The 24,892-nt window shown below is 38.6% G+C and overlaps 1 protein-coding gene across 1 annotated transcript in view; it reads left to right on the forward strand.

Annotated features, from left to right (window-relative positions):
- Positions 1 to 24,892, forward strand: part of LOC145986587 (ATP-dependent chromatin remodeler Mi-2-like) — a 127,472-nt gene that overhangs the window by 83,489 nt on the left and 19,091 nt on the right. Inside the window, exons 24-32 of the mRNA XM_083120765.1 lie at positions 1,826 to 1,972; positions 3,066 to 3,156; positions 4,164 to 4,205; positions 8,579 to 8,679; positions 14,999 to 15,090; positions 18,676 to 18,862; positions 19,529 to 19,726; positions 21,186 to 21,563; positions 23,000 to 23,733. Of these exons, the coding sequence (XP_082976891.1) occupies positions 1,826 to 1,972; positions 3,066 to 3,156; positions 4,164 to 4,205; positions 8,579 to 8,679; positions 14,999 to 15,090; positions 18,676 to 18,862; positions 19,529 to 19,726; positions 21,186 to 21,563; positions 23,000 to 23,733 (1,970 nt within the window). The remainder of the gene's footprint in view (positions 1 to 1,825; positions 1,973 to 3,065; positions 3,157 to 4,163; positions 4,206 to 8,578; positions 8,680 to 14,998; positions 15,091 to 18,675; positions 18,863 to 19,528; positions 19,727 to 21,185; positions 21,564 to 22,999; positions 23,734 to 24,892) is intronic.

Genomic DNA, 24,892 nt, shown 5'->3' on the forward strand with positions numbered 1-24,892 from the left:
TGCTAGCACCCATGGATACATCTCCATATGCGCGCTGACGCCTATTCTGATTTTTAGCAGCAGGAATTCCCTATGTTAACAAGGATTTCAATCACAGCTATTTTGAAACAACTGGTGCTCATGCGATCAAAGCTAATGACATCATGCTACCTCGACGCATTCAGTAAAGTCTGTATTTTGAGATGATTTACTTCATTTGTGTTTATTGATGGATCCTGATTTTTTAAAAATTGTTGCCCCTCGTATATGGGTTTTTTCATGGTATCAAATTATTGTCATACAATAATTTTCTACACTCAAGTATGTATTACACTTTTATGCTTGAAACTGGACCTTGATAGTTGCAGTTTGCTTCCTAGCGCATACGAATTAGTTGATGACAAAACAGACTACAAATTTCGAGTAAGAGAATAATGAACCACTTTGAAAGGTCTGAAAATTCTAGTTGCATTTTGCAACTTGCGACCACTAAAGACTTGGAAGGACCTCTGTACTCAAAGCTGTTTACCCTGCATAGACTAGCAAGAAACCTTCTGTGACAATACTTGACACTACTGCAGGATGTCTTGAATGCTTTCATGACTTGCATGGCTGATACAGCTGACCGCTCAGGAGAAGATCCCGGCAGGAGTGAAGTGACGTGGTGACAGGCGACTCCACTATTAGGTTTGGAAGAGTGCACCCTGAGTAGGAAACACATGCTGGCCTCGCTGTAACAGGTGCAGCAATGCCAGTCATTCTCGTTGCCGTATATTCTTTTTGAATTTCTTTGAAATACAGGCTAAATAATGTACAGGATAAGCAATACAAAACTATTCTGGACACTGAAAGAAATAATTAACAACCTGTTTCTGCAGACACAAATCAACTTTCTGAAATGACACACTGCAGCAGAAAACTTTCTGCTACCCCTAAAATGTGCAAATGGACCGGTCCTTTCCTTTACCCATGCACCCAGTCTCCCCTTGTTTGAGGATCTTCTCGTGAGCTTACTGCTGTACCTGTTTCTCTGAATTGGCTAATCAATTGATGTGATTTTGCATTTCCATTGGATATGGGTGGCCTGCCCAGGTCTCCGCTTATCTGTCATAGTGTCGTGCCCCTCTCTTGTATCATATGCAGTCTGTTGTATAACTTTTCTGGGAAAAGATGCAGGTAACTTATTTTCATACTGTGTATAATCATAAACAGTAAATCCAATTTCTAATAACTTTCTGTGTGCACTTTATTCAGTCTTGGGAATTGACTCCTATCATGTTTTTATGTATATATTTCTAATTATTATTATTATTATTATTATTGAAGTTATTGCTCTGTGAATATTGCAACTGGGAAAGGGGGAGTGGGTGTTGTAGGATCCTGAAATGTTTGTACCAGATTATTAAATATGTTTTCTCTACGTTTTCTGCACTATGTGTCAGAAATTTCTTAGAAATGTCAGGTTGGATTCCATAAATTCAAAATTAATCAGTTTAGGAATTGATAGCATGTAGAACTGGATATTTTCAGACACCCTGTCCTGAAAATTTCCTGAATTTGTTGGGAAATGGTGATAATTTTCCATCCCTTCAGTATTGTATTTGAGAGTTGGATATTGGAACCAGGATTGAAGATTTGGATATCAGATCCAGGATTTGGGATATGGATCTATAGGTGTCTGATAATTTTGGATCTGCATAATTTTAATTTTAATCCTGGAACCAATATCCTGGTATCCTACCTGAACGTAAAGTGGACTTAACAGACTTTGACATCTTTTTCTGAAGTTTCATGATGCGCATGTATATTGCTCTTGAATAGATTTTATTTGTGCTTTCTGCAACAGGAGGAGGAGCTGAACACTGAGATAATCAAGCAGGATGCAGAGAACACAGAACCAGATTACTGGGTGAAACTTCTGAGACACCATTATGAACATCATCAAGAAGAAGTGGCCAAAACGCTTGGTAAAGGAAAACGTATCCGGAAACAGGTTTGTTCACTAATAATACCCTTATAAACCACAGTTGGTATTAGAACATAATTCATAAACACATATTTGTGGTGAATAGAGATATTGACTACATTTCAGGTTGAAAATCAGTATATAAAAATTGCATTTTAGTATTATAATGCTGAATAAAATCTCAAATTTGATTTAAAAACTATAATTTTTACACCAAATAGAAACTTCCATTCCACTTTTGTAACTTTTGCTTATGTGAAATGAAGGGAATACTTTAGGTTTTTCTGGCAACATGGAGTCTGGCAATATAGAGTAGCATGTAGAAAAGTCTCTGTTTAAAATTAATACTGCATGTTGGTGGCTCCAAATAGCTATTGTAGCACTTAAGAAAGTCCAGTTTTTTTTTAATATTTGAAAATAAATTAAAATATTTTATTTCTGATGTTGATGCATATAAGCGAATTCATAATTGAACACTTCTTTTACAAGAAATGCTACAAAACCTAAAAAAAAAACCATTGTTTTATTTTTATAGCTTATCTACCACTTTTGTTATCTTGGCACAAAAATGTGAGGGGGGATTGATTGATTTTATTATTAAAGAATAAACATCATGTGGCCCCAAGAAGGTATTGGAGCTCTATTAAATTAGTTTTGCAGAGAATTAGACCTATAATTTTCTTGCTTTCTTCGCTGTCAATGAGTATGTAACAATAAACCTAATTAATCCATCTTAGGGTGTTTGTTTGCATTAATTATCTAATGCCTCTTACATTTTATTTATTTTTGTGAGGGAGTGGTTAATGCTGTGGTTTAGGTTCCATGTAAAATTGTAGGTTTAGCTTCAGCTGACATAATGTGCTTAAGTAGGACTTAATGTTGTTATTAAATTTATGTGAAATTTTGTCAGTCCAAAATAATCTGTGTAAATAATTTATCTCAAGGGGATGATGTGCTATCCTCCCCCTTTTTTTTGGTGGAGATCCTTCCTATACTTTGCGGGAGGGTAGGTACTCTGTCTTGAGTCTTGATCCCCTGGGATTTACTGTATTTGGAAATCATTTCTCAAAATTTTATGTTTTTGTAAAATGTTAATTTATGGGTTTCTGTTTTGCTGCAGGTGAACTATATTGATGCTGTTGATGCAAGAGACGATGCAACATGGCAGGAGACTGTAGAGGACTACAACTCTGACTTCTCTGCTCCATCTGGTAAGTAGTTTTCTGCTTTCATTTCCTGACAGTGTAATGATGATTATCTTGCTCAAGCTTCGTTAATTGTCCACTGCATAATATTTTCAGTTGTCCACCAGGTACTTTTCCATAGCTGCCAATCACTTACTGAATGCTATTGAAGACATTGAAACAAGAAGTGGACCCATGTTTCTCCTCTACCTTCATTGTTGTCAGGTGCAGAACATTCCATCCAGATGCTTGGTTACTGTTTGTTCAGTGCTGCTTTTCTGTGCTCTCAGCTTGCAAGTTTTAGTTCAGTCCCATGTGTGATATTTCTATGGGCTTTAAGCTTACATGCTTAATACACATTTTAAGTGATTTTGAAATATAGAGAAAATACATTTTGTATGGTTCGTTACAATGCATTTTTGCACATGACTACTTGATTTTTTTTGTTTTAGTGTAAATTCTGGCTTATCACAACAACAATGGTGAATGGTGGTTAGAAGAAATTGATGAAGGAACACTCAGAAAATAAGATTCCTTTCTACAATATACTGTTGAGGGAGCAAAAATAGGGAAAGCAATAATAATAATAATAATAATAATAATATAGAACCAAACAATGCAATTTTAGGCAAGATTATGCAAGATAGGCATTTATGTGTGTTATAAGAGACCATTTTCAGATTTGAAACAACATTAAATGAATTTAAAACATTAAAAGCATATTTTTTTTAATTCCAACGAATAAAAAGGTAAATAGGCAAAAATCTGCACCCTGTACATGTGCTGGATGAGCTTTATTGGGGTTAACCTTGGATCGGGATGTTAATGTATCTACTGGATAGTCCTATATGGATTTAATTTTAAATGACAAGAGGATACAAATGCTTAAATACAGGGGGGGAAGGACATACTTTGTTTCTCATTTCAGTCACAAATTCTCATTTTGTTTACCTGTTGAGTGTTTGTACACAACCAAGCCTTTAGAGGAGGAAGAGCTTTTTTAAGAAATACTGTGTTTTTCTCTTTTGTTACAGATGATGATAAGGAAGACGATGACTTTGATGAAAAGACAGATGGTAAGTTGCTGTTGCTAAATTTTGTATTTTGTCCTTACTAACCCAACTGCAAATTGAATATGTTTGAAGAAATAGAATAAACAGACAACTTTCACTTATAGCATTAATGAAAAAAAGATAAATCTGTTTTGTGCATCATATGATCAAGTGTAGGAAATTCATAAACAGTAACAATTTTTAAGATTGCATTAATTCTCAAGGTTCTTAATGTAGATACTGTCATGTGCAGGGGCCGAGTATGACAGGGATATGTATGCAAGACTATATTTTAATTTGCTTTCTATACTTTCAAAAATTGAAAAGTAATTTTCATGTGTTGCAAGTCTGCTTGCTGCCCTTACAGCTTTTCTGCCCCAGAAGGGTCTCAGTCTTCCCCCTCTTTTCTCTTTTTGCACAAGCAGAAGGGCATGCTAGTTGGTCTCCTCTCTTTTCCACTTATCACATGCTCTATTCACAGGTTCAAAATGTGACACTGGTAAATGAATAGTGATGTTCTGGTGCAGATGAAGTGGGTGATGGGGACAGAAAAAGAACCATTTATATAAAAGTTCGCACTCTCCCACAAAGTCATTGAATTGTGAACCATATTATTTCTTGAGCCTTTGCAACATGGTAACCAAAGAGAACTTGTTAATGTGTGCATGTGTAAATATATATATATATATATATATATATAATGGATAAAAGCAAGGAGGGCCAAAAGGGCTAAGTAAAAATCAAATAAGGTAAAAGGAAACACTCACCGGACAGTAGGAAATTTTGAATTTTCCTACTGTCCGGTGAGTGTTTCCTTTTACCTTATTTGATTTATATATATATATATATATATATACAAATAATGAAGGAGACAGTAAACACTTACCACACGAATAGAAATAATTCAATATTTCGCGATCTGAGTCGCATTTTCGAGACGGTAGAAAAAAGATCGACGACACTTTGAGTAGAGGCACAGAATACTGACCGTAGCGTCTCTACGGTCAGTGTTGCCAGAAATAGTTGAAAGGAAACACGAAATACTTTAGCCAGTGTTTACTGTCAGGTGGGTGGGTAGTTTCGGGGAGGAGAGGAAAGAGTTACTGGTTGGCTAGGTTGAGTCCGGGGGGTATAGTGGCGTGCATGCCTGCTATATAGGCCCTTTCCCATCGCCTACGGAAAGATGTGTCAGAGCGGGGGGGTAAAAGGTGGATGATGGCAACACGGAAGCAGTTATTGAAGGTAGTGTTATGGCTGTTGGTGTGGATGGCAACTGTGAAATCGGAGTTTTGGGTGGAGGAACGGTGATTATTTATCCTTAGATTCAAGGGGGTGGAGGTTTCGCCTAGGTAGAAGTTGCCGCAGATTTGACAGATGAGGGTGTAAATTAGGTTAGATGAGTGGCAGGTGCCCTTAGGGTGAAGGGTGAACTCACCTGCCGCTGTAGGGATCAGGAGGGTGGGGGAGGTGATGAGTATGGGGCAGGTCTTGCATCTGGGTTTATTGCACCTGTGGGCTGGGGGAAGGGGTGCGGAAGGGGTGGGGGTGTTTCGGACCAAGATGTTTTGGAGGTTGGGGGGGCGACGGAAGACGACCCTGGGTTTTTCCCGAAAGATGTCTCTGGTCTCAGGATCGCTGTGCAGGATGGGGAGGAGGGAGTGGAGGGTATGTCTGATTTTCGTAATGTGAGGGTGGTATTGGGTGATCAGAGTTGGAGGGTTGGTTTTGGGTTGTTTGGTGCGGTTGTGGGAGTTAGCTCTAGTGATTTGTTTGTTGATGAGGGTGGAGGGGTAGCCACGGTTGGTTAGGGCTTGGTGCAGGCGTAGGTTGTAGTTTTGGCGGGATGAGGGGGATGAGTTGAGGCGCTGGCCTCTGAGGGCTAGGGAAAATGGGATGGCTTTTTTGGTGTGGTAGGGGTGTGAGCTGGAGTAGTGGAGATACTGGAGGTGGTTGGTTGGTTTGATATGTATGGATGTTTCCAAGTGGTCTCCCACAATGTGGATGTCCACATCGAGGAAGGTCACTTGGTCTTTGGAGTGGAACCAGGTGAATTTGAGGGTGCTGAACTCATTGAGTCGGTTTAGGAATGTTGTGAGGGAGGGTTCGCCATGTGTCCAGAGGAGAAAAATGTCATCAATGAATCTTAGCCAGAGGAGTGGTTTCAGTTGCTGGGAGTCAAGGAATTCCTGTTCCAGCCTGCCCATGAACAGGTTGGCATAAGAGGGGCCCATGCGGGTACCCATAGCTGTGCCACGTATCTGCAGGTAATGTTGGTCACCGAAGCAGAAGTTGTTGCAGGTAAGTGCAAGGTTGGCTAGTTGAATCAGGAAGTGAGTGCTGGGATTGTGGGGTTTGGGTCGGCTGTTAAGGAATGATTCCGTGGCACGGAGGCCATGGGCATGGGGAATATTGGTGTAAAGGGATGTGACATCAACTGTTGTGAGGATGGTGTTGGGTGGTAGGGATGGTAAATTTTGGATGATGTTGAGGAGGTGGTTGGTGTCACGGAGGTAGGAGGGCAGGGCTTGGACGAGGGGTTGGAGGTGAGAGTCTAGGAAGGCTGAAATGCGTTCAGTGGGTGAATTGTAGCTGGACACAATGGGTCTCCCGGGGTTGTTAGGTTTGTGAATTTTCGGGAGGAGGTAGAAAGTGGGGGTGCGGGGGTTGTCAGGTATGAGTGAGGAGATGGTGGAATTGGATAGGCCTTCAGGGGGTCCTCGGGAGAGGACAAAATCCCGAATTTTGTCTAGGTGTGTGGTAGATGAATCAACCGTGGTGGGCTTGTAGGTCGATGAATCAGAGAGTTGACGGGAGGCTTCCGCCACGTAGTCAGAGGAGTTCATGACTACTGTGGTGGACCCTTTATCAGCGGGGAGGATTTTGATGTCTGGGTTGTTGCGGAGGGACCGGAGGGCTTGGTGCTGGGCTGGGGTTAGATTGTGGTGGGAAGAGGGGTTTTGGAGGTATGTACTGTCGGAAACATTGTTGACAACAGAGGTGATGTATCTTTCGAGGGGGTGGTTGTTGGGGAGGGAGGGGGGATCATGGGGGGAAGGGGGGCAGAATTGGAGGAGACTGGGATGTATGTCAGAAGGATTAGCTTTGGAGGGGGGATTCTTGGCCCAAAAGTATGTCCACCTAAGTCTGCGGGCGAAAGTTTGTATGTCAAATAATAGCCGGAAATTGTTAGGGGTGGAGGCTGGGGAGAAGGTAAGACCTTTGGAAAGTACGTCAATTTCGGTGGTGGTGAGGTTGTGGTTGGAAAGGTTCAAGATGGAGGTGCAGTCAGTGGGTGGTTGGGGGTGAGGAATGTCAGTATGCTGGGGGGATCTTTTGTCCGAGGACTGGTGCTCTGCTGTGGTGTGGTGGGAGGGAGGGGCAGGGTTAGAGATGGTAGGTTGGGGTGGAGTGGGTAGCGGCAAGGGTGGGTCTGGAAGTAAGGGACATGTGGTTTTGTGTTGGTGTTGTGGTGGGAGGGGGAGGGGGAGGGTGCATCCTGCATTCAGGGCTTGTCTGCAGAGAATGGAAAGTTTTTGCAGGTGTTTTTGGTTCAGGTTGTGGGCAATATATATATATAAACACACACACACACTCACTCACTCACTCTAATGATGAAGGAGACAGTAAACACTTACCACACGAAGAGAAATTATTCTATATTTCGCGATCTATGTCGCATTTTCAAGTTGAAGAAAAAAGATCGGCGTTACTAAGCGAAGAGGCGCCGGGACCGCTTCCATCGTTAGAAAAGTTCCCGAATTTGAACCGGCCGGGGATCGAACCCGGGACGAGCATGGTAGTCTGACGCATTACCGACTGAGCCACCGCGGCCACCAATCTACTCCATGTGACGCCGATCTTTCTTCCTTCTACCTTGAAAATGCGACTCAGATCACGAAATATAGAATATTTCTCTTCGTGTGGTAAGTGTTTACTGTCTCCTTCATCATTTGTATTTATCCGCCCTTCTGGCACCTTTTCTGGTCCTATTCCTGTGTATATATATATATATATCTACGAAACTTCCTACTTTATTTAGCTGCAAAAAAATTAAAGGCATATCCTAGAAGTAAGTTGTGAGTTGGGAAGTAGATTTTGGGAACACACTGTGGCTCAGATAATATTATGGAGATTTACATTTGTATTGATGCACAAGCTTTAAAAGTGTGTCATTACTATTTTGATCATTAGCATGGTTATATGATGGAGATGGGGGGAAGATGAGATATTTTGGAGAAGTATACGTAATTTCAAAGTCTGTGCTGAAAGAAACTGGGCATTCAGGCTAATACCACAAAATCAGTGTGGAGGGTTAAGGGTTAGGTGAGGAATGCCAACTCAGTAAGAGAGAGAGATCAGGGGATCATTTCGGACTTTATGACTACATCTAATTTCAGTGACAGAGCCTGGCCGCAGAGGCCGAAGGAGAGGTGATCGCAAGGACGAGAAGGAACGACCTTTGCCTCCTTTGCTGGCTCGTGTTGGTGGAAACATAGAGGTAGGCACTCACTTTTTCATTCATTCGTGAATATGAAGATAACAGGTATCATTAATGTCATTGGCAGATCAGTGAAGTTTGAAGTAACAGGATAAATTACAAGATTACCATGTAAATAACTGACTTTGGGGGCTCATTCCTAGCAGGTGTTCATGTATGCACAGTGAAGAAAAATTAAGTGCTTACATGGAATTAACGAAACCCAGGTGTAAATTCCTGATTTTGTCCCATTATCGCAAACAATCCAAATAACTATGAAAATTAGGTATGGACCAGTGTAAAAATTTTCCCGATACCCATATAAAATTTACCAATACTGAAAACTGATATTCTTCTGGTTCCACATGAATTGGTTAGTAACTTCCCTAATAAATGTATGTTACCAAGAGACTGCAATGGGTCTTACCTTTGAAAAAAGGAACTGCATATTTGGACATATGGATTATATCTTTATATTTATGAAAAATAATAATGAAACAGCAAATATTTGCATTACATCAAGGACTTTTTGTAGACATGCCAGATTGATAAAATTGTTGGTAATTTTACATCGGCTGATACTAATTAATCTGTCACACCTCTAGTAAAAGTGAAGCGATGATATACCATGAATGGTAGCCTTTCAATGCCTGTGTTTCAATAATTCCGTATAAACACTAAATTTCTCCTGGTTGTACTTGTATTATGCACAGCATTTGTTTGTATATGCAACTAAAATATTTTTTGTGTTTACATTAATATAGTGAAACAAATCTAATTATTGAATTACTATTTCGTGTGGATAAGGACAAATACATGAAAACATGCTATGGTTTTTAGATTAGTTCAGCATATTGTTTGTTTATTATTGATCAATTTTTTTGTGTGTTACAACTCGTGACAAACCTTCTTGAAGTGGAACAAGCAGGATTTTCATGGAATCCGCTTCCCTGACTGTCCTCTCCTTACATATGCAACTCCTAGTTTGCCGGCAGACTCGCTCAGTTAGCATGCGTGCACTTGTGTTAGTGGTCATGACTAACATGGACAGAGTGTTGATAGAAACATGTGATAATTGTAATTGCAATTTGCAAATAGGAATTTTCAAAGTTGAAGCGAAATTTCAGGAGCCCTTGCATTTATCAAAATGTTAGAACTTGATTCTTTTTGTCTACTTTGTAGATGTAGTCTGGTGACCACTTCCCATTCCATTGTACAGTCACGGATGCTTCTGGGTTGTAATGAGTCCATTTCAAAAAGCTAATGGGAGTGTTACAACCCAGAAGTGTCAGTGACTACAAGTTCAACTGGTAAAATAAAACAAAATGCCAATAAAATATGTGTGTATATTTGTCAAAATATTTCAATTAATTGATTATACAGGTTTAGAGTTAATGTTGATAACAGAGATTTTATTGTGGGGAGTGTTTGATTGTTGAAAGCCTCAAAAGTAACACCAATTTCTTCCAGTTTAGAATAACTGCTTATTTCACTTGTAATGTGGTTATAAATTGTTTAACCCATCCGCATACCTAGTCGTCGAATCGACGGGTTCCCAATTTTGATCACGCAGTTTCTTTTTCTGTCAATAGATAGCAGGGATTGTATGATCTTTCGAATCTATGACGTGTATGTTTGTGCTGCTAAGTTTTTCATACCATTTCATGCGTGTTTCGTTCAGTAATTTCTCATGCAAACAAACCTTCATTTGTTAAGTCTTGCAAACATGAATGTCATAGAAGATTCTGCGATTGAAAAGTTGTGCCTGTGCCAGGAAAAAAACGAAAGGTTGAGGAATGGAAATGAACAGATATGTGTGATCAAAACTATTAGGCGAGTTTCTATTTATTTGTCAAGTAAACTGCATATGTGCATACTTATTACTGTACTTTCACTTCAATATATAAAATTTTCACATAAATTGCTTGGATAGTTTTCAATATATTTAACATCTTGTCTTGTTGTGCAACCATCACGGGAGATGGCCAAATTTAAATGGTATTTCATGGCAAAAAATTTGCCATGTAAATGGTATGCGAATGGGTTAATTGTAGTAAAATTGGCAAGCAGTGCATGCTATTAAGAGGAAATAGCTGAGAATAGCTGTTAATTTGATGAAAGGAATATTTAACTCCTGAAATACTGTAGTTCTTAATACCCACCAATCCTTTATGTTTTACTTCTATTTTCTCTATGTTATTAGCTGGACATTTGTGTTTAGTACATAAAGAAATGAAGGAGTTTATGCCAAAGAGTGTTTGTCTAGAGGCAAAACAAACATGTGAGCATAGACTCTATAGCAATTGTACTGAGGCACTGCTTGTGTTGCAGGTGGAAGTTTTGGAGTGGTGACCCCTGTGGGTCACTGACAAAGGCGCTTCCAAACAGTCTTTATTTTTACAATTTATATTCCTCTCCTGTTGCTAATGGCCACTAAGAGAAATCGTTAAAAAGATCAAAGATCAATTACGTGTGTGAGTACGAAATGTCGATCAAAACGTTTCAGAATTCCAGACTGCCTCCTCCTCCTTCAGGTTGATCCGTATTCTTAGACACCTGACATGGTGTCACGTTAAGAAAGTGTTAGTTGAGGATACAGGTAAAAGGTTATGGTAAAAAACACTTATGGAAAAGACCCCACTTTGTAGCTGTAAAAGCCTTCACACTAATAAAACTCATATCTAAAACCATGCATTTCCTAATCTAAAAACACTTAAGGGTCATTCCATGTCAAATCAGACAGGAGTTGACTCTCATAGTCACCGATTTTGATGATATTTGGTACACAGCTTTGCTTTGCTCCAAAACCGATACCTGTGAAGGGATTTTGCTGAAATATGATTATTACGAATTATATGAGGGTTGTTCAAAATGTCATTTTTGAGCAACATGCTCTTTTCAATTAAGTATATCTCGGGACGTTCTTGAACTCGTTGTAAAGAGGAAAGATGGTTGCATATTATGAGATGATCAAATGTTGAATCTTAGTAAAATTTGAACACTGTTCATTTCAAGTTTGAACAGTTCAAAACACCTCCCCCCATCGATTTTTCTCATTTTTGGATATTTTTAACTACCATCCTTCCACTTCATACTGAGTAACTTTTATCGAGGTGTTTTTTGATATAAGGGAGAAAAATGAGATGAAATTTGTCCTGCATCAGCAATGAACTGAGCTGCAGCATCCTTATGATGAGACTTTTCATTTGTGTCGCGCTAAGGGATATATATACTTACTGCTCAGGGACAGATGATATGCCACTTGATAATTGGCTTCATTTTGTGCTGTTATTGCAAATTTATACGTTACTGTTTCCATATTTTTAGCCGCTTTCATGGGGACGTGAAAACTTCTGTGTTAGCCAAAAAAAATGATGGGGGAAAAACGACGAATGTCGGGAATGTTTTGGAAAAAAATCAATACTTATAATTCTTTATGAGAATAATTGTGAGATAGAAGCACTTAAGGGTCTTTTTGCCACTTTTTTGCCTCGCACTATGACCTTTTAATGTTAAGTCTTGTCTAATAAGAAAATTAACTGCCCTTTCCCCCATCCCCCAAGGTTCGGCACGCAATCAATCGCCGCTATTAGTTAGCAGTCTTAAAAATATTCCCGAATTATATGGAAACAGTAACATATAAATTTGCAATAACAGCACAAAATAAAGCCAATTATCAAGTGGAATATCATCTGTCCCTGACCAGTAAGTATATATATCTTTTAGTACGACACAAATGAAAAGCCTCATCATAAGGACGCTGCAGCTCTATTCATTGCTGATGCAGGACAAATTTCAATCTCATTTTTCTCCCTTATATCAAAAAACACCTCGATGAAACTTTCTCAGTATGAAGAGGAAGGATGGTAGTTAAAAATATCCAAAAATGAGAAAAATCGATGGGGGGGGGGGGGTGTTTTGAGCTGTTCAAACTTGAAATTTGAACAGTTTTTTTTTTACTAAGTTTCAACATTTGATCATCTCATAATATGCAACCATCTTTCCTCTTTCCAACGAGCTCAAGAACGCGTATGTACCTTCGTTCGTTGAAAAGAGCATGTTGCTCAAAAATGACATTTTGAACAACCCTCATATAATTCGTAATAATCATATTTCAGCAAAATCCGTAGGTATCGGTTTTGGAACAAAGCAAAGCTGTGTACCAAATTTCATCAAAATCGGTGACTATGCGAGTCAACTCCTGCCTGTTTTGACATGGAATGACCCTTAAAAGAAACGTCCTAAGCGACTGTTAGATGCCACCTGGCCAGTGCTTGGGAGAAGCGAATGTGCAGCGTATGCTCAACACTGAGAAGGAAGCTACCTTCCCCCCCGTAGTTTGCCCCTCTTGAAACTGGTGCGTCACCAGTCCAAGGTGAACTCAATTTCCACCTCGGCAGCCCTCTTGACCTCGGATGTAACATGGAAACCCATCTTGGCGTTATTATTTACGGCTTTATCTCATTTTTGAAAAATTCAATCCATCAGTCTTCTAAATTGCCATTATCTGTGCACTTTCCTAACATTTTAAGCTGCAATACTCTTTTCTGTTGTAGTCCGCTAATACTTAGGGGTTGATATCCCCATTTTAAATAAAAGTGCATAAGGAAAGCGTATGGACAAGTAGAAAGGCTTAACCGTGAATGTTATCAGTTACATTTAGAAATTTGAGGACGACTGGATGAAATAACATGGAAGATGCATCGAAGAGCGACATTTTAGGACTTGAAAAGGGGAAGGCTAAAGATATCGACACAATTAGGAAGAAATCTGCCAAATTGGGAATTAACAAAAGGGTAAATGGGGAAAGAGTGGAGGCAGGGGTATGGTGAAAACAAGGTTATTGTTTTGAATTTAACAAAACATGAACCTCCTAAAACTTGGATGTAAATTATGAAAATGGGACACAAATTCGCCATCAAAGATGAAACCTTTGAGAAAGAGGAATTTATTATTGCCACTGAAAAGATTGTGGGGAGGTTAGACGAAAAAGATAACAAGACTACAGTTAGGCAAAAAGTACGCGATATTATTGACGAACAAATGCATAAATGCGTCAGGGATCAATGCTCATCTAAGAGTACTAATAGGACCCAGAGGGAGGTAAAAGGCAATAAACTTAGGGAATGCTTGCATAAAGTGAAAAAATGGGTTAAAGACATCAGTTTGTATTTAATCAGGTCTGACAAGGAAAATAAAATGGTGATAATTGAAAAAGAAGAATATCATAACAAATTGGAGGATAGTTTTAGGAATAACGATTACGAAGAAATTAAAGGGAATCCTACCAATAAGATTAAGAATGATGTCAAAAAAAGCATTGAAACCAGCATTACACTCGGTAGCGTGGAAAAAAAGAAACTCCTTAAGGGCGTGAAGGAAGGGAATATCCCCATTGCATTCAGCATACCAAAGACACATAAAGAGGGGTGCCTCTTAAACCCATTATCCCCATGTACGAACATCCAGGCTACGGTTTAACCAAAGAGTTGATTAAGAGGATGGGGAAAATTAATGTAGACACCCAATTTAGTGTTAAAAACTCCATTAGGGTAAAAGAGTCCATTGAAAAATTAGTTATTGGTGAAATGGACATGATCAGTAGCTTTGACGTAATTAATCTGTATCCCAGCGTACCCCAGGAAAAAACCATGGACTGCTTCCAAAGATGGTTGTTAGATAACTGCGTTGGAATTTTGGTGGTGTGGGAGTATGTCAGATGTTTTTTCCTGGTAACAGGATATAATTACTTTTATGTAAATGACAAGATCTTCCGACAGAAATAAGGGTTGGCTATGGGCAACCCTATATCAGGTCTTGTGGCCAATATCTTTATGCACTACGTTAAAAAAACTGCTTTAGAATGAGTAGGGGAGGGGTTGAAATATTATGGGAGGTATGTTGACGACATTCTCATAATCGGGGACGAATACGAATTTGACAAGGTTTTTACCGAATTAGGAAAACAAGTTAACAGAATCAGCTTTACCAGGGAAAACCTAGTTGACGGGGGGATCAACTTTTTGGACCTGTGTCTTAACAAAACTGACAAACGGATTATAACAGGGGTTTTTCATAAACCTTTGGCAGGCGACTTGTACCTCCACAAGAAATCCGAACACTCCAATAGGATAAAGTCAAAATGTTTTCCTTAATTTTTTCATCCGAGCTGCTATATTTTATCACTTAACGGCTCCTGAATGTATTAAAAATTGTTTACAAATGTGAACAAACAAACTTGAATGATATTGATAGCATGGAAAGATGCCAGTAGCTGCAAATTTTCACATTGACTTGTTGAGTGCAGAATGTAACATTGGTATCTGAATTTTATTTGTAGGTTCTTGGGTTCAATGCTCGCCAGAGGAAAGCTTTTCTCAATGCCATCATGCGATATGGAATGCCTCCGCAAGATGCTTTCAATTCACAGTGGTAAGTAACACCAATCTGAAACACAGGAGTGAATTGCTGACTGCTTTGATGCTTCTATAAGTGATTGTCCCACAGGGAAGTGTGTGTGTGTGTCTGCCTGTATCAACTGAGAGTCAGTTTAAGAAGCTATGGTTTATCTGTTGACATTGACAACACATTTTTATTGTATGGTAAAAGTCTGTGTTGCTCTTCTTTATTTCCAAACCAATTAATTTTGAAAGGCAGCTGGATTCTTTATTGTGGGTTATGTGGTGTAACTTACTATAATGAATGCAGTGAACCTTTGAAACAAACCTTGAGCTTATCATGACCAATTTCTTGGATTTTCCTTCATTACTGCTGACGTGTTAGTGCGTTTCTAAGACCTGGATTTTTATGTAGGCCAAACAAGAGAAATATGAGGAATAAATTACTGAAATGTAGAAAAAATAGGGAAATATATTCAAATATGTAATAATAATTTTTCATAATTTTCAAACATTTCCCTCATTGCTGTGCTATTTTTTAATGTTCATTGTACAGAGGGCCCATAAAAACCCTCCTTGATTCCAAATAGTTGTAAAATGAAAAATTTATTGGAATATTCTTTCACCTTTGTGGCTACAGTTTCATCGACTTATAAAGTTTCATGTGGTATCAGTTGATTACATACACTCGTTACTCGGCAAACATCGATGCAATAATGTAGCTCAGACCAGACACTCCGTAGCATACCCGGCGTGATTGAGTTTACAGCTTCATTGATGCATTCCTGCAGATCATCCAAACTGTAGGTAGTGGAGGTATGTACACTCTCTGTCTTTCACGTACCCTCAGAGGAAAATGTCAGGTCCGGTGATCTCGGAGTCCACTTGAGGAATGCCTGGTGTAACGTCCTGACAAAAATATAATCAAGAGACCGGGATGTATTTTAATTTAAAAATAGCAGATTGCACAAATTACTTTGTTGAAGGTTAGTGCCGTACTGTAGCTCGTTACGAACTTCATTGCTAAGGGGCCAAGACTTCAAAATCAAACTCAGTTAATGCAGACCTGTAAAAAAGGCTGCAACATGGGAAACGTCCCAATCTCGTAGAAGACAAGCACAAAAAGGTCATCAATTTTTCATTCACTTTTCAAAGATTCATTAACACTTGCTAACTACAAAATATAACTAACTACTGAATCATCACCGAAGATCAAAATTGATACCACCATTATTGTATACAGTATGTCAACTGCATTAAAGGATAGGTATAAAAACACAATTGTTACTGTGTCCGTAGTTCCAGCTTCATGGTAAAGCATCTAACATGGCACAAGCCCCAGAAGGAAACGTAGACACAGTACACACACAACCTCGATTTCTGCAGTGTGATTTTCATGACTTAAAATAAGATTGAGTGAAGGTACGGAGATGTGTCTATCACAGTCGGATAAAAATTACCAAATTTTTAAAGAGGAATAATATTTTGTGTATTCGTCCTGCGAATATGTCAGCAATACTCACCGCAAATAGAAGAAATGGCACAAATACCATATTTCATACAAAAATATGTAACAAGAAATATGTAACAGGGTGAGTCATAAGTCTCCATACAAGTGGTGAAAACGGTGACTAATGTTTATTTTCTTTTTACAAATGGGATTATATTATGCTACAGTTAAAGGATATGGTCCACATGTCTCCCTTCCATGTCCAATAACAATGCTAGGGGCTCTAACCAATTTTGACAAAAACGTGACAATGTTTCTCCTGTGACTTGATTGCAAGCTTGTGTGATTCTCCTTTTAAGATGGTCAACATTACGGATTTTCTTCTGGTACACAATCGATTTCAGGTGTCCCCAAAGGTAAAAATCCATGGCGACCTGGGTGGCCACTCCACTGGACCATGTTGACCCATCCAATGCCCAGGAAACTGCTGGTTCGACCATTCAATGCTGTAATGCTGTAGTGCCCCGTCGTGCTGGAAGAATTCAGGGAAGTCCCCACTTTCGTCCAGAATTGACATGAAGATGTCATTTTTCAACATGTTGAGATAACTCGTCGCGTTGAGGTTTCCCTCAATGAAAAAAGGACCAACAATCCTGTTACCCCAAATCCCACACCACACCATGAATTTTGCAGTCAGACATCCAATGTGGATTGCTATGCGTCCAGTACCTGACATTTTGCATCTTCACTTCACCAGTGACATAAAAATTAGCCTCATCTGAAAAAAGAATGGAAGTAACAAAACCAGGAACGTTCTCGTTCATGTTCAGTGCACTTTCAGAGAACTCTGCTCTACGGTCGGGATCGTCCTCTGTAAGATGTTGCAAGAGCTGCACCTCGTATGGGTGCCACTTGTTCACTTGCAAAATGCGCATGACACTGCTTTGGCTGATAACAATTTCCGCAGAGAGGCATCGGGTTCCCTTTGTCAGACTCCTGGTCATCGCTGTCAGCACCCTCCTTTCATCTGTTGCTGTCTTTGGTCTTCCAGGCCTGCTTTCATCAGTGACGGAACCTGTCCTTCTGAATTTCTTGATAAGTTTGGCCACGGTGTCATAGGTTATCTGCGTTCTGTGGGTTGCATTGAATATACATGCTACATGACGGATTGTACCACTCCCAGCCAACAGAATGATGTCAATCCGTTCTTCCTTCGTTAGTGGCATCTCTTTTTCATTGGTTCACCTGCCTGAAAAGGAACAATAAACATTAGTCACCGTTTTCACCATTTGTATCGAAATGTATGACTCACCCTATATTATTGTTAATAGTGTAATTTATGGTATGTGTCTCTGTGAAATTATTTAAAAATGAAGGCCCTAGTCATTTGATTATGATGTCACATTCTGTCATTAAATCACTTGGATTGTGTCCTATAGTTAAAATAAAGGTGTACCATTCTTCCTTTTATTAATTTCACCTGTTTACTCCCATCCTCTTAATCGCCATCAAGATTTCATTTGCACATTCCATACATTAAAGAACTGTGTTCACTGCAGATGTAGAGTGAACAGTGGATGCATTTTCTTCCTTTTTCTGATTCACATTCTTCATTGCCCAAAAGGTGTCATCTTTCTTTTTCAGATTGCCTTCCAGTTCTTTATCACGTTCCTCCTCCTCCTTGATGCTTTCAAGAAGCCGATGAATTCGATCCTCTTCTTCCGGTTTCATAATGATTCAGGAAAATCCAATAAAGATCTATTGTTAAATCTATAACATGAGAAAGCACGCTCGGTCAAAAACACCGCAGAAGAAACTGAACTGTGCCTTTACAATGTTAGAAGGCCACAGTTCAAATTGTTAGCTGGCCAGTGCGTCTCCCACATGCCCAGCATGGATAAGGTGGGGGAAACCAAACCAAAGGCAAGCAAAGAAAGAAATTTGAGGCCAAATCCCAGTCATGCATGTTCTTCCGGGTTAAAAGCAAATTCCAGTTTGGTGCTTATTTGCATCATTGGTAAGGAGAAGATTAATCGGTTCAGAAGAAAATAAGAGCAAAATGGAAAAACAGACACTGTTTTTACTGTAACATTTTGTGAAAAACATTTTTTTATTAATCATTAGATTTTCAACAGTTATCACTGGACTTCAGGAATATTTTATTTTCAGGCTGGTGCGTGATTTGCGAGGCAAGTCAGAGAAGCAGTTCAAAGCATATGTTTCACTGTTCATGAGGCACCTGTGTGAGCCAGGAGCCGACAGTGCGGAAGCCTTCTCAGATGGAGTTCCGAGGGAAGGACTGAGCAGGCAGCATGTGCTTACACGAGTGGGTGTTATGTCTCTTATTAGGAAAAAAGTGAGTGGTGCCAACTTGAATGGTAACAATTTATTCAGAATATTTAGAAATATTAATGGATAAGTTATTTACTAGAGCTGAGCTATCTGTCAGTAGCACTGGGTCACAAGGTCTGCTCAAATGCCACACAACCTGGAAATTATGCAATATGTGTAATTTTAATTAATATTACACCAACATTCTATGGCAAAAGAAGATTTCATAATTATGTGGCATTTATTGACATTTCAGATTTCTTATGTATTATATTGAATATTTGAAAGTGACAATGTCATATATAGATCAAGTGAAAAAACTTATATAAATGCCTTTTTGAGCGTTATTCGCTTGAGTGAAGAAGCTCTCAATTCCGTACACTAACTAGCATCGTCCATGCAAATTATTTGGCACGCGAGCAAAATGCTCTACCTGCAGCATGCTGCCTATCAATTCTTCATGTAGGAAGTGCCATAAAACACATGCTCGTAGAAACTCAACACTGCTACTATGTTGAGTGTGTAATATATGCTACTAGCCTCATGAATGACGGCATTTGGTTTGGCACTTGCGTGCAATTACTAGTACAAAATTTATATTCATGATTAATAATTTTAAAACATCACTTGAGCATGCACATTTTCAAATTTGTTGCCTGTTGTCATTGCATCCTTTCATTTTCTGTTGTAGGTGCAGGAATTTGAACACATGAATGGCTACTACAGTATGCCAGAGATGGTCCAGAAGCCAGTGGATCCCCTTGGTCAAGAGAAGAACAAAGAAGCAAAGAGTAATGCTACAAGCCAAGCCTCCACACCAGCAATAAGTGCTGCAGCCAGTCCTGCACTTCCAGTTAAAGACACAGAAAAGAAGGAGAAAGATAAAGACGTGAGTATGTTTTTACAAGTTTTGATACAAAAACAGCATATTTCTCATTGATGAAGAATGGTGTGTAAGGGTGAGATATCATTGTAATAGTGATGAATAAAATTTGAATTTCAATTTTGATTTAAAAACTAGTGTCTTATGTACAAAATTAAATTTTGTATTCTAATAGCATATTTGTAACCTTCAACCATGTGAAATGTAAGGAAGTGAAAACTACCATGGTGTCTTAGAATTACGACTCTATGTGGAAAATCTCTGCTTAAAGTGAATGTTTGATAGAGAGCTCCATTGAATCTTGTAACGCTAAATAAAAGTTCTAGTAAAGATTTGTTTAGTTGTTGAAGGTTTGTAAGATGTAACAGAATGATTTTTCGGCAATTGTTTTTGTAAAAAAAACTTATAATGCAGAAAACAGAAGTTAGGTCAAGCACAAGATCAAGATAAACATACTGTTATTTAGTATGCTGTTTTGCTAGCATCTAGATGGCTGACCATATTAAGTGGAAAAATGAAAATTGTGTGCATGTATAATTGGGGTTCCTGTATTTATAGTACATGAACAGAATTTCTACAGCATTTTTACTTTTACCATTTTGAAAATAGCATTGTATTTCTGGTCAGTAAATTGTCTGCTTTGTTACAACTTTATTCATAAAGAGCATAACTTGTGGCATGGCCACCACCAAACATGGACATTTCACTCACACAAAGAACATACAAAATAAATATACAAAAGATTCTGTACTTACATATCAGCCAAACTCGAAAGATACACTTTTTTACCTAGGGGCCACACACTTTTCCTAACCACTCACCACATGCCGATACCAGATACTTAAGGGGCGCACAACACGAAGGATGTGTGTATTTTCGTGGGAATTTTGATGTAATAGAGGCTTTTGGGGACTGATTGATGCACTTGCGACATTTTTCGACATTTCTGTGTATGTAGAGACTAAAAGTTCAGAGAAAGTTGTTGTAAACCAGGAATTGAGAGAAGTTTTGGGGCTAAAATATGCTTTTGTTCATTTTTTTTTCCACCCTGCACGATACCCCTCCCCCTCCTGCGTTTCTTCAGGTACATGGTGTATTTCTTTCAACCACAAAAACATGCCAAAGGACCATGCTCTCTTGTGTTAAAGTCGTATTCATCTCCGACATTATGTTACCAACTTACAGCTATTCAAAGTTCAAGGGACACGACTTTGTGGACACTCTGTATAAAATTCTCAATTTCTATAATTAATTTATTTTCTATAAATTGTTTTCATATATTCATTCATTGTTTCTTCTCTGAGTGTCCTTACTGATAACGTAGTGGTTAATATTGTCTACTTGTCATCTCAGGTTTAATTCTCAACGGAGGCACATTGCTGAGTGATTCAGATCCTCCTCTGAACTGAATGCCTAGTCCTGGTTAGATAATCTAAACTAAACTGTGACTTTTAATTTTAAATAGGCAAATGAATCAATGACAGAAGATAAGGCCAAGAAAGAAGATTCTGCGGTAGACAAAAAGAAAGAAGAAAGTGAAGAAAAGAAAACAGAAGAGAAGTCTGAAAAACTTGAGAAAGAGGACAAAGAATCTAAAACAGAAGAAAAGAATGAAGCAAAGGAAGAAGATAAGGGAAAGGAAACTAAAGAAGAGAAAGCAGAACCAATGGAGGTTGATCCACTAGCCATGGATGCTCCAAAAGTTGAAGTGAAGAAGGAAGTGAAAGATGAAAAGTCAGAGGCTGATGATGAAAAGACAGCAGAAAAGAAAGATGCAGTAAAAGAAGAGCAGTCAAAGGAAACCATCATAGAAGAGAAGTCTGCTGAAAAGGAAAAGAAAGAGGTATGTTTTGCCTTCTTCATTGTTTGTTTGTTATATATTTTGCACATACAAAATTGATAAAATGTAGGGAGACTAGATGCCTAACTGTTTGCAGCTGAGGCCTTGCCAGTGGCATAGTGGTAATGTTCGATAAACCACCAGCAAAAATAAATTTGTTCAGCTGAAGACTAGAGAATAGGTGCTCTCTCAAAATGTTGTGTTAGAATAAGTGTAGTTAAAATCACTAGACACTGGATAATTCCAGTTAAGGCTCATTTTGTGTTGAATTTCTCGAAGTGTAACCAAAGTGAGAGTTGATTCACTCTAAGAGCAAAAAGATATCAGCCAGTTGCTATCCATCACAAGAAACATGTTTAAAGATCACATGGTGCAATCAGTGCCCAGCTCTATATGCAGACGCCCCCCCCCCCCTTTCCCCAACAAACTGCTCAAACCATAAAGAATAAGCACTCTCTTAATACTTTCATCTGTAGTGATTATACAAGGCTTGTCCAGAAAGTAAAGATACAAACCAAAAATAAGATATAAAAGAAATGTATTGCTCGTAACTAAAGTTACACTTGATACACTCATACAGAGGCTATTTCTCCACATAAGTGCCACCATTGTCCAAACATTTGTTCAGATGCGAAACAAGTTTTTTTATCCCTGAATCATAGAAATCCGCCGCCTGCATCTGGAACCAAGTTGTGACTTCTTCCCTGACTTTATCGTCATCGGCAAAGTGTTTTCCACCAAGCTTTACTTGGGGTACAGGAACAGGTGGTAGTTGCTGGGTGCAAGGTCGGGGCTGTATGGTGGATGGGGAAGGACATAAAAGAAATAATTCGTTTCCAATTCTTGCAAACTCGTGGGGTGGAGAAAGTTTTAAAACCAGCATTACTATCATGCTGGGCTGTTTTTGGGCCAGATGATTACAGATTTCTTGGGAAAGACTGGTAAAGGTTGCTGTGGAATTTGTTTTATCTACATTCAAGCGGGGGAGAGAGGGTTGTGGATTAAACAATTTCTTCTTGTACTCTTCCCTTCTGTATCTTTGCATGTGGAAGTTGGGATCGACCAATACTGCAGCCACTTATTTTTATTACATATGACAGAGATTAATGGGCATCATAGCATAAACAGGAGCCAGCCAGATGGGCGTTATTTTAATAACTGTATTTGCGTATCTTTTTACATCACTTTTTCCCTCTCCAGGTAACCCAAATGACAAGAATGAATAGTAGTGTTTACATGAAATGAGTATGACTTGGTAACTATCCTTTATTTTAAACTGGAATTATACAAATATTAGTATCGGTGGGAATCTGTGAAAGTATTGGCATTGGTATCGGTTCAAAGTGGTATCAGCTCAGCCCTAGTTTCATTTGATCGTGTAATGATGCATCTTTGTAAATAATCGTGTGTAAGTTTTTTAATTTCTAAACTAATTCCAGGATGAAAAGAAAACATCAAATAAAGAGAAGGCAAAGGAAGGAAGCAAGGAAGAAGCAGTCAAAGAGGATACCAAGGAGGAAATAAAAGAAAGTAAAAAGGAGAAGGAGGATGAAAAGGTAAAAGAGGACAAGGAAGAAAAGGTGAAAGAGGACAAGGAAGAAAAGGTGAAAGAAGAGAAAGAAGAAAAGGTGAAAGAGGAGAAGGAAGAAAAGGTAAAAGAGGAGAAGGAAGAAAAGGTAAAAGAGGACAAGGAATGTAAAGAGAAACAGGACAAGGAAGAAAAAGAGGAAACAAAGAAGGATGATGAAAAAGAGAAAAACAAGGAAGAAAAGGTGAAAGAGGGCAAGGAAGAAAAGGTAAAAGAGGACAAGGAAGAAAATGTGAAAGAGGAGAAGGAAGAAAAGGTAAAAGAGGACAAGGAAGGTAAAGAGAAAGAGGACAAGGAGGAAAAAGAGGAAACAAAGAAGGATGATGAAAAGGAGAAAAACAAGGAAGAAAAGGATAAGGAAGAAGTAAAAGAAAAGAAGCTTGAAGAGAAGGAAAGCAAGAAAGAGGAAACTAAGGTAGAAGGAAAAGAGAAAGAAACTGGAAAGGACAAAGAGAAGAAGAAGAATAAATCAACAGAATTCATTTTTAATATAGCAGATGGAGGCTTCACAGAGCTCCACACTTTGTGGCTGAATGAAGAGAAGGCTGCAGTACCTGGTAGGGAGTTTGAAATTTGGCACAGGAGGTGAGTTTATTTACTACTTCTTTAAAGTTCCATTAATACAATTCAACTGTGAAGTTTAACTGTTTTAGTTTAATTTTTATCTGCTTTTATTTCATTTACATCTTTGTACAATTAGTACTTGTATTATTTTAACAGTGTCCATTTTTATGATCATGACTAGGGAACGGAAGTTGATGAAATGTCATCTTCTTTCTGACATCTCGGACACGATGCCCATTAAATATACACAATATTACACTTCGTCTAAAACCCAAAAAGGTTATTTTAAAGTGCATTTTTTGCCAGTTTCACTCCCTTAATCGCTCTTACTGTAGATACATGTCCATGTACATTATTCAATCCCTTCTTTTTTAATGTTTGTCTTTTTCCCCGATTTTCGGCATTTTTCGCAATATTCGGTGTATTGTTTCATCATATTTTGTCACTTCTTTCATTTTGGTAATATTCTTGAGTCTTTTCACCAAGGTGAACATAGGCCTATGTATATCTCGCAGGATTGCAATTTACGAGGAGAGAAATGTTGAACTGGTGACGCTGTTGTGTCGGGGGAAACCACCAGGTGTCCGTCTGGGGCAAACTCTGATATTTCAAACAATTTCTGATGTTAAAAATTACTAGGGATGGGACCGATTAATCGGTACTCTATCGGTATCGGCTGATATAGGCATATCATTGTATCGGTAAAATTACCGATTATTTTACCCATCCAATATATCGATAAATATCTGATAATTTAGTGCAAAATTCTGTCATTTTGTTGTATTTTTTATGGATAATCTCCATGCCCTAATTTCTAAAAAAAGTAAATGTCTTAATATGCAATTTCTTTTTCACCGCAGTCACCTTGAAACACATTTATTAAGGATGTCAATGAACCTTTAAGGTTCTTCAAGGACAATTTCATATCTGCCCATCCCTAAAAATTACCTTTCGGACATACTTTTCCTGGGGGAGGGGGGAGGGGGGCATGTCTATGAACCTTTTCCTGGATGCGTCCCTGATTTTGTTTTCCCTATGGTGCCTTTTTTTAAAAAAGTAAGATTGCATTTTGTGTTGGATTAAGATATCATTTGGGTGTAGCATTTCAAATTTGATGGTCTGTTCGACCTTTAATTTCTTACATGATCCGAGTTCAAACCGGCGTGAGCCAGGTTGGTTT

Source organism: Lepisma saccharinum, chromosome 4, assembly GCF_977018435.1.
Source record: "Lepisma saccharinum chromosome 4, izLepSacc3.1, whole genome shotgun sequence".
NCBI classification, from domain to species: Eukaryota; Metazoa; Arthropoda; class Insecta; order Zygentoma; family Lepismatidae; genus Lepisma; species Lepisma saccharinum.